Source organism: Lissotriton vulgaris, chromosome 5, assembly GCF_964263255.1.
Source record: "Lissotriton vulgaris chromosome 5, aLisVul1.2, whole genome shotgun sequence".
Taxonomy (NCBI): Eukaryota; Metazoa; Chordata; class Amphibia; order Caudata; family Salamandridae; genus Lissotriton; species Lissotriton vulgaris.
Window position 1 is genome coordinate 1,990,673,050 of NC_141693.1, and position 12,293 is coordinate 1,990,685,342.

General features: G+C 45.9%; 1 protein-coding gene across 1 annotated transcript in view; it reads left to right on the plus strand.

Annotated features, from left to right (window-relative positions):
• LOC147717961 (histo-blood group ABO system transferase-like) overlaps positions 1-12,293 on the plus strand; it is a 598,569-nt gene that overhangs the window by 497,450 nt on the left and 88,826 nt on the right. The window contains exons 6-7 of the mRNA XM_086924737.1: positions 4,515-4,550; positions 9,906-10,040. Of these exons, the coding sequence (XP_086780863.1) occupies positions 4,515-4,550; positions 9,906-10,040 (171 nt within the window). The remainder of the gene's footprint in view (positions 1-4,514; positions 4,551-9,905; positions 10,041-12,293) is intronic.

Genomic DNA, 12,293 nt, shown 5'->3' on the forward strand with positions numbered 1-12,293 from the left:
GGCCTCTCGACCCCAAGACAGCCATGGGCTACGTGTACATCCTGGTCTTTGGGGACCATGCCACCCGGTACCCGGAACCCATCCCTCTGAGGACGTGTACCCGTTGTGGGATGGGTGTTAATGGGGATCTTTTCCCATGGCGGGTTCCCCAGAGAGGTGGTATCTGACCGGGATACCAATTTCATATCCAAGTATATGACATCTGTGTGGGAGGCATTTATTAGTATTTATCCATATTTAGTTTGTGGTTTGTGAATAAATGTAGTTAAAAAAAGTCATTTCCACATTTATTTAACTGATAAGCATGCATTCATACTGTGATGACTGTCACGTTTTAGCAAATTCAGCAGGCAAATATAGCAAAATACTACAGCCACAGGTAAATATTTGCAATTTACTACAAATATATTTTAAGATATGACTGTATTTAACTTGTTTTTTTAACTCTCCATGCCGTCTCACTGCTCATTTATTGTTTGGAATTCACAGTAGACAGCAGGGAAAGTCATTCATTAGAAGCACAATTTTCAGTATTTTTCCGCTTTAGAAAATAAATACAGATAGGAAACATATTTTTTTCGGTCTGTATTTATCTGTAAAAATCTGTAAAAAAAGGAAAACTGGGAGCCTTAGAAATGATGCACAATATTTTTTTTTTGTGCTTGCTGTGTCTCGTGAACAATATATGGCTACAGAGAAATGATGCTCCTGTGCACTGTGGTCGATCCAGTATTGAAATATTTCATTACTTTATCTATGGAGCTGCCAGTAAAACATATGCCATTTTGAAGGCTGTACTTGGGAAATTCTACTGGTAAATGCACCAGTGGCCTCAATTTAAAAAAACATGTCGGGAGGGAAAAGCCTCGAGCCCAATCTGGATTGTTTAAGCTTGGTGAAGTGCAGGTCTGCTGTGCACACCAACCCTGCGTTGAGATTCACCATACGCCTCTCACTAGGAAGACAGATAGGAGTTTGGATGCGGGAAGAATTAATAGTGTCAACAAGGCAACCTTTGTCTCACCTGTGTTACAAAAGTAGGAGAGATGTAAATATAACAGAAAACTGATATTTAATGTCAATTCTGGTATTGGTTGATTACATTTTGTTAGAATATTAGGTTCTCTTTGTAAAATAGAATTTATTTTCAGAATTGTTTGCCTTAATGCTAGAGCGCCAACCTCCACCCAATCATTGGCACATTGCACACCACAACACAACGCCTGATTTTCGACTGTTCCAGAAAGAACCTAGCGCCTGGATACCCTCACGGGTAATGATTAGCCATGCTCTACAAATCCTAGTTGATTGACTTCAGCCCCTAACACTACCCACAATGATCTCTATGATCCTCCCACCTTAAGTGTCCCTCAGTGTCCCTACTCCTTTTCAGCATGATGTCTGCCAAGACATTGGCCCACCTGCTAGACTTCTCGTGCCCCCTCCCCCCAAACCTAGGAAGACACGTTCTCCACACTAAAGGCCTGTGGAGTGGCGAAAGCAGGCTGTAGGTGTTACCGGCTCACCTGTGGGATGTCTTACAGAGATGGGTCCATATGGGGGACTGCTCAGACCTGCCAACGACCCAGGTAGGGTATCCTTAGGTGGAGCCGGGAAACACCCTTAACAACGAAGTTTGAAAAACGACTGACCTGAAGAACGAATCCTACACAACGACCAATCTGTTAACCACGACATCCTTAACTACGATTTACAGGAACAACAACTTCCCTAAACCACAAAAAAAACGATATCGTGACTGGTCAAAAGATGGCACTATTTTATTAACAATTAAAAGCCTGGGTCCCAAGACTGCCAAGGACGTCATTTCCTACAAGTTAAAGATTTACTAAAGCAATCACATCACTTTTCAAATCAATCAAGGGCAATTTTTAAGTCAGACACTTTTTGGGAAGCATTTCTGCATTTTCATTTTAAGCTTCTGTGTATTTTATTGAAGCTCCATGTAAATATATATATTTTTTTATGTACTCAATAAAAAATTACAGAAATTAAAGAAAAAAAAAAAGAACTGGAAGATTGCAATTGCATGATTGAACTAAAAATGTAACCTTTTTTGTCTTGATGAATGGCGCCTAATGGTGGCATCAAATTTGCTTGCCTTACTTTCAAAAACATTTCAATAAAGGTGACGTTCCAAATGGCAATAAAAAAAAAAAGAAACGTGCACGAAGGGTTATTATTTGCATCAAAATAAAAGGACAACATGATCAATTAAATGCACTTCAGCCTAGTTTTTATGGAGCCGCCTGCTCAGAGAAGACAAGGAGCAGAACAAAGATGGATCTACAAATATTTGGTCTAATACTAGAATAAGTGATTACCGCCTCGACAGGTAGAGCATTAGCACACACAAATAAAACAAAAGTAAGCAAAAAGAAATATACTACATTTGTATTAAAAAAGAGTCTCATTATGTCCTGTATAACTCTCTGTTGTGTTGTGGAAACATAATCGGCCTGGTATACTGTAGCATCTTTCCCAGCCCGAGAGCATGGAACAGACCACGCCGGACACGGAACTCTGGTTCACGCATCTTTATTCTTCAGAGTGCAACCGGTAACTGAACGCACTGCATCACAAACTTATTTAACCACACCTGGTCACACCCACCAGATTACGTAGTACTTATAAGGAGTCTGCCGAAGGCCCTTGAGGCCTCATACACAGCAAACACAGGACGCACCACACATACGTCTCCTTGGCTGCCTGAGGTGGGTGCTGCAGTCACTGTGTCAGGAGTCGAGTCCCCGTCTATCCCCGCCCAGTTACTCCTAAAGGACTTTGCAGTTAGTAAAAAGTGTGAAAAGGTGAAGCCTGTGAGCCCAGATGCGCAAGAGAAGAATTCTTGAGAATCACACATGGGACGTTGGCGCTTCTTAGAATCCAGATTCACAACACAGACCGTGCACATTACAGATAAAAGCCTTAACATGAATATAGGCATGAGTTCTGCAAGCACATGAAACCTCACAAACCTGGAAGCTTCCACAACATTAGGAGCTGTTGCGTCACCATACCAAGCTGCAGGGGGCAAAGGTCAAAAAGTCAAGTGACAACAAGTGGTTAAGGGTGATGTGGTTCACAGAGGGGAGTTCTGCTGTACGGCACCTTATGGAGCAGTGACTGGAATGCAGTGCAATATTCAAGTCCTTTAAATGACGTCACGCTGAAGGTGGCCCATTAAGGAAAATCCCGACCCGCCACTTTTGATGACATCCCAGGTCAAAGATCAAATTATTAAGGGCCAGATGTACGACCAATTTTTGCACGCGCAAGCAGGTTTGCGACCCATTTGCGCATGCAAAAACCTAAAGGGCCATGTACAAACCCTATTTAGCAAATCACAATTTATTTGAGACTCGCTAAATAGGATTTGTGACTCGCTGTTATGAAGGAGCGTTCCCTTCCTAATAGCGACCCCAAATGTCATGTTTGACTGTTTTGAGGCCGCAATTGCGTCGCAAAACAGTCGCACTTTACCACCCTTCACAGAAGGGTGGTTAACCACTCAGAAACATGAAGGGGTTGTGACTGGCTCTAAAAATATTTTTTAAGGGCAGGCAGTGGTCTCAGGGACCACTACATGCCCTTAAAAAATGAAACGAAAACATTTCATTTTTCTTTTTTTAAATGCATCCCGTTTTCCATTAAGGAAAAAGGGCTGTATTCAAAAAAATTAAATCTGCTTTATTTAAAAGCAGTCCCAGACGTGGAGGTCCGCTGAGCCCAGCAGGCCACCATCCGTGGGAGGGCCAGCCATCCCCAATGGAGTCGCAATTTGCGAGTGCCTCATGAATATTGCAAATTGCGATCCCATTGTTAATCGCAATCCGTGTCGCAGACACTGTTGTACATACCAATTTGCGACTCACAAATTCCTTGATCGTACATTTCACCCTAAGTCCCCCTTCTCATTGGTGAATTCAAGCAACTAATTCGCTCTTCCCCTAAAACTGCAGCTGATTACAATAATCACTGCTGGCGGCAAACGGGAGGGTCTGGAGGAAGGGTACCACGGTGAGGGTGGAATAATCCATTATATTGGGGGATGTAGGGGGATTGTGAGTGTGCACACACCCGGAGACCTGGGGGGGGGGGGGGGGGGGGGGGGGTCACGTTGGCTAAGTCAGAAATCTAAGGCCCGGTGAAGCCAAGAGGCTGCATGTCTGGAGGTCAGGGGGATAGAGAGGGGAGGTTTGGGGGGATAGGGTGAAACCTGGGTAGGAGAGATTCAGGGAGCTTGGTGTCTAGGTCACCAGGTTTGTTCTCTCAAGAAGCTCTCCCCCATGACATGTGATTGTTTGGAGGTGGCCTGTGATTCCCTGGAGCAGAGGTCTTTATTGACTGTTTTAAGCCACTGATGTCACGACGCTATAGATAAGACAAAGATATCCCGTGTGACTCCAGATAAATATGTAATGATTTTTGCACAGGTTGCACCTGCTTTGAAAAGCCCCTGCTAAGCATTCTTTCTCGTCTTTCTTCTGCAGGATGAACTATGCCCAGCCGGCTACCCTGACCCAGTCGTAAGTACCACGCTACCCTTGGCTAACTTACAGTTTCCCAATGTAAATAAAAAAGAGTTAACATATATATACGTAACTCCAACTTCCTCAGCCTTTCAGCTACCCTCTGAAGTCAGTGTATAGCACATTAACACAGATATAACTAGCTGCCTCGAGGCACTGAAGCGCTACATACAGGACATGCTGTGCACTTGATGGAATCGCTCAGACCGAGCATTGCGATGCTCCTCGTCAATTAACGGGGTGCGTGGGGTGTTTTCGGGTAGGACAGCTCACACAACCCTACCCTTGCCTTCAGAGTCCCTCCTGTTCCAAACATAAGACACTAAACCCTTTCATTCTGTGGGCGCTGCCTATTTGCAGACATACCCAAGGCCCAGGAAATAAAGGGAGGGGTGTGCTCAAGGCTACGCCACGTGTTTGTGAAGCAGCTGAGCCGGGTCTTGAACCCACAGCTTCCCACTGCAGTGCCAGTGTTTCAAAGCAGCCTTCTTCTGCGTGACTTGCCTGTCTTTTGTCTTGGAGCAGGGGTCGGGTCGTGGGCTGACTTACACTGCCCACTGAACCCAATGAGACAATGACGCCTAATGCTACAGAGAGGCTGGGACTGCAAGCAGCAACATGATTCCCGTTACTCTGAGGCAGATGCTTCTATACCTGGCGTTCTTTATTTATATTTGTTTTGAAGCACTGCCACGTGGATCAGTGGAGCTTTTCAAATAGTACAACTTTGATTTTTGTTGACTGATGGCCATTGAGCAGGAACTCTCTGAGCTGACTATCCGTGTGTTTCGGTGTTCCAGGGGACAGCTCTTATTTCCCCTTTTCTATGACTCCCAAGTGTTCTTGCATTGACCTTTCTTGACTCTTGGCCTTGGATGGTTGTCTCTGAGCACTCGGAGAGATTCTCTTGGTTCCTGGTAGAGTTCCTTTTACCTTGGCCAGTCACTGATGTCAACGGGCCTCTCGTTTAGGCAAGGCGGCTCCTGGTCGGATGTTTAGTGGCTCTAAGATAGATGTTGACAGGCTCTTGGTGGATGTTGGCTGGCTCTTGGTGGATGTTTCCTGGCTCTTGGCAGATGTTTCAGAAAAGGGGGTGGTGATGAACAGAGTGTCTGAATTAAGCAGACCACTCTTACCCAGTCCAAAGATCAGGGCTTCATCCATCACCGTTATTTATCTCACTGCACCATCCCAGCTCAGAACCTGGCTATATGCAAATCAGTCTGTCCCTGGCCCAGTGCATCATGGGAACAGGGCAGACTAAAATACCAATCCAATTCTTCACCAGAAAGGAGACAAGCTACCGGGGACCGGTTTCTGGCATTTCAGCCTTCTTCGGCCCGGCTTGCTTGAATCCTGATGGTGCAGTGAGAAAGGGACTCATGTCTGAGTATACCCTGCCACACCTATAGTGGCCAAAAACAATTCAGAAATGTTGGATGGCTCTAGGCAGATGTTGGGAGTCTCCTGGTGGATGTTAGGAGGCTCCTGGTGGATGTTGGGTGGCTCTAGGGTGGATGTTGGCTGGCTCTTGGTGGATGTTGGCAGGCTCTTGGTGGATGTTGGCAGGCTCTTGGCGGATGTTGGGTGTCTCTTTCCAGATGTTAGGTTGCTCCTGGCAGATGTTTGCTGGCTCTTGGCAGATGTTGGATGGCTCCTGACGGATGTTGGGTGGCTCTTGGTGGATGTTGGGTGGCTCTTGGCGGAGTTTACGTGGCTCTTGGTTGATGTTGGGTGTCTCTTAGTCGATGTTTGGTGTCTCTAAGATGGATGTTGGCTGAGTCTTGGAGGATGTTGGCTGCCTCCTGGTGGATGTTGGCTGGCTCCTGGTGGATGTTGGGAGTCTCTTAGGAGACACTGGCTGGCTCTTGGCAGATGTTATTTGACTCTTGGCAGATGTTAGGTAGCTCTTGGTCGATGTTGGTTGGTTCTTGGCAGATGTTGAGAGGCTCTTAGCAGATGTAGGGTGGCTCTAAGGTGGATGTTGGCTGGCTTTTTTCGTCAATGTTTGCTGGCTCCTTGTGGATATCTCTTGGCAGATGCTAGGTGGCTCTTGACAGATGTTGACTGGCTCTTGGCGGATGTTGGCTGGCTCCTGGTGGATGTTGGGTGCCTCTTGGCAGCTGTTGGTGGCTCTTGGAAGATATGGGGTGGTTTTTGGCGGATGTCGGCTGGCTCTTAGTCGATCTTGGGTGCCTCTTGGCAGATTTTGGAAGGCTCTTGGTGGATGTTGGCTGGCTCTTGGCAGATGTTGGCTGGTTCTTCTTGGTTGATGTTGGCTGGCTCTTGGTTGATGTTGGCTGGCTCTTGGAAGATGTAGGCTGGCTCCTAGGGGATGTTGGGTGTCTCTTGGCAGATGATAGGTGGCTCTTGGCGGATGTTGGCTGGCTCTTGGCAGATGTTGGCTAGCTCCTGGTGGAAGTTGGCTGGCTCCTGGTGTATGTTGCCTGGCTCTTGGTGGATGTTGGCTGGCTTCTGGTGGATGTTAGCTGGCTCCTGGCAGATGTTGGCTGGCTCTTGGTCGATGCTGGCTGGCTCTTGGTCGATGTTGGGTGGCTCTTGCTCAATGTTGGGTGGCTCTTGGTCAATGTTGGGTGGCTCGTGGTCAATGTTGGGTGGCTCTTTGGGGTACTTGGCTGGCTCTTCGTGGTTGTTGGCTGGCTCTAAGGAGGATGTTTGCTGGCTCTTGGTGGATGTTGGCTGGTTCCTGGGGGATGTTGGGTGGCTCTTGGCAGATGTTGAGTGACTCTTGGCAGATGTTAGGTGGCTCTTGGCAGATGCTGGGTGGCTCTTGGCGGATGTTGGCTGGCTCTTGGCGGATGTTGGGTAGCTCTTGTCGGATGTCTGCTGGCCCTTGGCGGATGTTGGGTGTCTCCTGGCAGATGTTGGCTGGCTCTACACCGATGTTGGCTGTCTCTTGCCCGATTCTGGGTGTTCTAAGGTGGATGTTGGATGGCTCTGAGGTGGATGCTGGCTGGCTCTTGGCTGAAGATGGCTGGCTCCTGGTGGATTTTGGATGTCGCTTGGCAGATGCTGGGTGTCTCTTGAAAGATGTTGGCTGTCTCTTGGCGATTGTTGGCTGGCTCTTGGCGGATATTGGCTGGCTCCTGGCGGATGTTGGCTGGCTCCTGGCGGATGTTGGCTGGCTCATGGTGGTTGTTGGCTGGCTCTTGGCAGATGTTGGATGTCTTTTGGCAGATGTTGGGTGGTTGTTGGCAGATGTTGGGTGGATGTTGGCAGATGTTGGCTGGCGCTTGGTTGATGTTGGCTGGCTCCTGGCGGATATTGGCTGACACCTAGTGGATGTTGGGTGTCTCTTGGCAGATGTTGCGTTTCTCTTGGTGGATGTTGGCTGCTCTTGGCGGATGTTGGCTGGCTCCTGGTGGGTGTTGGCTGGCTCTTGGTGGAATTTGACTGGCTCTTGACGGATGTTGGTTGGCTCTTTGCGGATGTTGGCTGGCTCTTTGTGGATGTTGGCTGGCTCTTGGATGATGTTGGCTGGCTTTTTTGCAGATGTTGGCTGGCTCTTGGCAGATGTTGGCTGGCTCTTGGTTGATGTTGGGTGGCTCTTGGCAGATGCTGGGTAGGTCTTGGCAGATACACAAAAAATAGCTCTGCACCCTTCTGATAAATCAAAATTTTCTGTGAATTTTCAAATATCAATCCTTATACATTGTTATGTACAAATTTGAAGATCCACGTCCATTTTCCCAAAGGGAAGTCAGTCACAGGCTCTTGAAGTTTAAAACTTAGTCTTTATTCAATTTTCTTATCAATGAAATAGCCAACGCGTTTTGTCCGTTACCGGACTTCATCAGGGCATAATCAGTTTATAATAGTCCAAGATGTATGGATCTGTCATCGATCAATTGAGCCCAGTTAGATTTAAAAATTGCCTATCGATTCCCTTAACAATATATAGAGAAGGCGTTTAGATTTCAAAAGATACCGGAAAGATGTATCCGCAACAGTGTGCGTGGCGTCATTCATGCGGTCATCTGGTTTGCCAAGGGAATCGATAGGCAATTTTTAAAACTAACTGGGCTCATTGATTGGAAATCTCTTGGTAGGTTTCTGATGACCCTTTGAGTGTTGTTTCTATGTTTCTTGGTATGTTTCTGTAGCAGTTTCTTGGTATGTTTCTGTAGCATGTTTAGTGATTTTCAGTTGAGTTGAGGGAGTTTGTAGTCCTATTATATATTTTACTTACCCAATTATATAAACTTTGTTGCTCATACATTTATAATTTGTTCTGGTGGGATTCTGTTGTTCATTGATATTTTTTCATCATCCTTTAGTGAATTTTCTTTGGCCTCTATCAGGTTTATTTTGACTCCTTAGGGAATCCTTTCTGTTGCCTGTTTACAGAGTTTTATTGTTCCTTTTCGACTTTTATTTATGACTTTTATGAACATATCAGCTTAACTTTGGCTATTGGTATTTTCTTTGTTACCGCATGAGTGGAGAGACTTCTGTTGATAAATAAAGGATGCATGCTTGCTCATATTGGTTTCTATTGGTCCAAGTATGTTTACTGTGGCCCTTCATATGCTTTTATTAATTTTGACTTATTTCTGATAGTGGCTTTCTTTTGGCCCTTGGAAGGTTGCTTTTGATGGGTGCCTAATTCCCTTGGGTGGGTTTGTGTCCCCAATTTCTGTTAAGATTTTGGGGAGTTTTTGATATGCTTTGATGGATTATTGATGGTCCTATTGCAATTTCTTCAGAGTGTTCACAACTATGATGGTTCCTTGTGATGTTACAGCTTCTTAACGAGTTTCTGTTGTATCTTGGTGTGGTTTCTTTTAACTAATGGAGCTACAATTCGAAACCAGTGATCGGTTTCTAACTTTCTTCCATCTATTTGTCCCTGATTGCTATTGCTTAGTATTAATTAGTGTCTCCTGGCAATTTTCGGTGTGTTTGCTATTGTTGATAGCAATATAGTGTTTTTCTCCTGTGCCATTGTGGGTTAATCCTGTTCCTTTTATGGACTGTATTGCTGGCTAGTGGATTCATGGTGGCTTTCTTTAGCCCCGGGTACATTTCCCTTTAAATGATACACTTTTGTTGTTGATTGGGGAGCTTGGTTTTTGATGATTGTTAACTGGTTGCTTTGAGTCCACAGTGGGTTTGTGTTGGTCTGCTTATTAGTGGCAGGCTTTTGACAAGTGATGATCTCCTGGTAGAATTGGGTGCGTGTCCGCTGGCCATTTATATGTTCTGTAGATCCAAGGTGCCATTTTGTAGGCTTCAGGTGGGTGTCTATGGGACACTGTGTTTTTGTAGTAGATCTTGTCATGCTTTTCTAAGCCACTGATGTTGTAAATACTATGTGTTGTCACCTTGCAGGAGAACTGATGTCCTTACACTTACTCCTTGGTTTGCTCCAATCGTCTGGGACGGAACATACAATCTGGACATCCTGAATGAACAATTCAAGAGGATGAATGTCAGTATAGGACTTACAGTGTTTGCAATCAAAAAGTGAGTATGATTTCATTGAAATAGCAATGCTTCTTGAAGATGCCATACTGCAGGACTTGTGGCGACTGACCAAAAAATATGAAACCTGAGTAAGTGCTAAATGGCAAGCATGAATGCTAAAATGTACCCTTCAAAAGTTATGACTTGTTTAGAAGAACAGTGAGCCTCTTCCACCGAAGCCCCTGGACCTGGGGTAGGGCTAGCCAGACTCCTCGGTCTCCTTTCCTCTTCAATCCAAGCCATTTCCGGGACCACTGAATTGTCGTGCCCTTCAAAGAATAAAAGCAAACGCCTTGAGATCAGGTCTGTGGTACGGAGACCGTGTCTCCCTCAACCAGGAGGCCATAGTGGAACTGACCTGGTGGTTAGCTAACCTGGATGCTTGGAACGGCGGAGCGATATTTGGTTTTGCACCGGACTTTGTCTTGGAATCCGATGCGAGCCATCATGGCTGGGGTGCCTGTCTCCTAGATCACAACACTGGGGGAGTTTGGTCTCAGGAAGAGTCTTTACACCACATAAATTTCCTGGAACTCACCGCAGGTCTTTATGCGTTGATGAGTTTCAAACACTCCCTTCAGGGCAGATCTGTTATTCTAAATATGGACAACATGTCCGCAGTAGCTTATATAAACCGTCTAGGAGGTACCAAATCTGTGGACCTCTAGAATCTGGCCAGAAAACTCTAGATGTTCTGCCTAGAACACAAAATATCTCTGAGAGCAGAATATCTTCCTGGGAAATCCAACCTTTGTGCGGATTGAAACTCAAGATTCCTCTTGAAACACTCCGACTGGAAGCTCAACACCTCTGTATTTAACTCCCTCAACAAATGTTGGGGTCCCTTCGAAGTAGATTTACTTTTCAGTTGAGGAAATATTACAGCTGGATACCCTATCCGGGTGCTCTAGCAGTGAATGCATTTCTCCAGTCTTGGGAAGGGATCAATGCATATGCCTTTCCCCCCTTCGCCATGATTCAGATAGTCCTTCAGAAAGTGAGGCACCAACGCGCCTCCATTGTCCTGATTACTCCCTTTTGGCCATCCCAAGCGTGGTTCCCTACTGCTCTAGAACTGACCTACTATCTTCCCCTCCTAGTTCCTTCCCTGATGGACCTTCTTACAGTCGTAGACGGTCAAATTCACCCTCTCGTTTAAACAAGGAATTTGAACCTTCTTGCCTGGAGAGTGTCAGGAGATCCAATGATCTCACAGGACTTCGTCTACAGCTTCATCTCTCCTTGGAGAATCATAGGCCCCCTGTACACACTACCGATACAACAACATTTGGAAAACTTGGTTACGTTGGTGCTTGGAAAGGGACCTAGATCCCGTGGAGGCACCCGTTGTTAACCTAGTTAATTTTCTTGGTGAACAATTTGATAGAGGTCTTCTGCATTGTGCTTCCCTGTGCTCTTGTGTGTGGGTTATTTTGGACTTGGGGAGGTTATTTATCGAGTGTGTGTTCACCCTCTCCCTCCCCGTCCTTTAGCAGCAGTGTTCTTATTTAATATCTCTAACTCTTTGCGAGTTGTCTTTTAATATCTCTGATATCGCTTTTTTTCTCTACCATTGCGACTTTATAGCCTCACGGATCGTGTTCGCTGTGTCCTTTGACCGCTTTCACGGTATCCTTTAACCGGATCGATTCCGGTGCCTCACGCCTCTCTCTCGGGCTCTTTCAATTTTCCCTTCCTAGGACGCTTAGGGATCGTTTTTCACTCCAGATGCGGCTTCCGCCCGCATCTAAACTCACTCGCATACCCCCCTCGGCCATTTCAGGCCGAACGTAAAGTTCTGCGAGATCGCATGGGACCGGCGTCTTTGGAACAGCGGCCCCATGCTTCAGGATTACACGCGTCTCCATGGCAGCGCTGCGGTGGCCTCTCTCCTACCCAGGGCCGCGCTGCATTGCCATGGGGACTGAAGGTCGCTTAAGGATGAGGAATTAGGTTTCGTTATATGCAAGGAGTTTGTAAGAGAGTCTTTTGAGTGACAAAAGGGAATTATCGCCCCAGTTATCTAAAACTTGAAGAATAAGTTTGACATCCCAAAGGGAGGAGTGCTTGGGAATCCGGGGTTTAAGGACCCTAATGCTTCTCATAATTTTCCTCGTAAGGGTGTTTTGACTGGGAGACCATCTACTAAGGAATGGCCAGCAGAGATAGCTTACTTATAGATGTTAACTGTCCTCTAGGATAAACCAGAATCAAATAATTCTGTTAGGTAATTAACTACATCATAACGAAAGA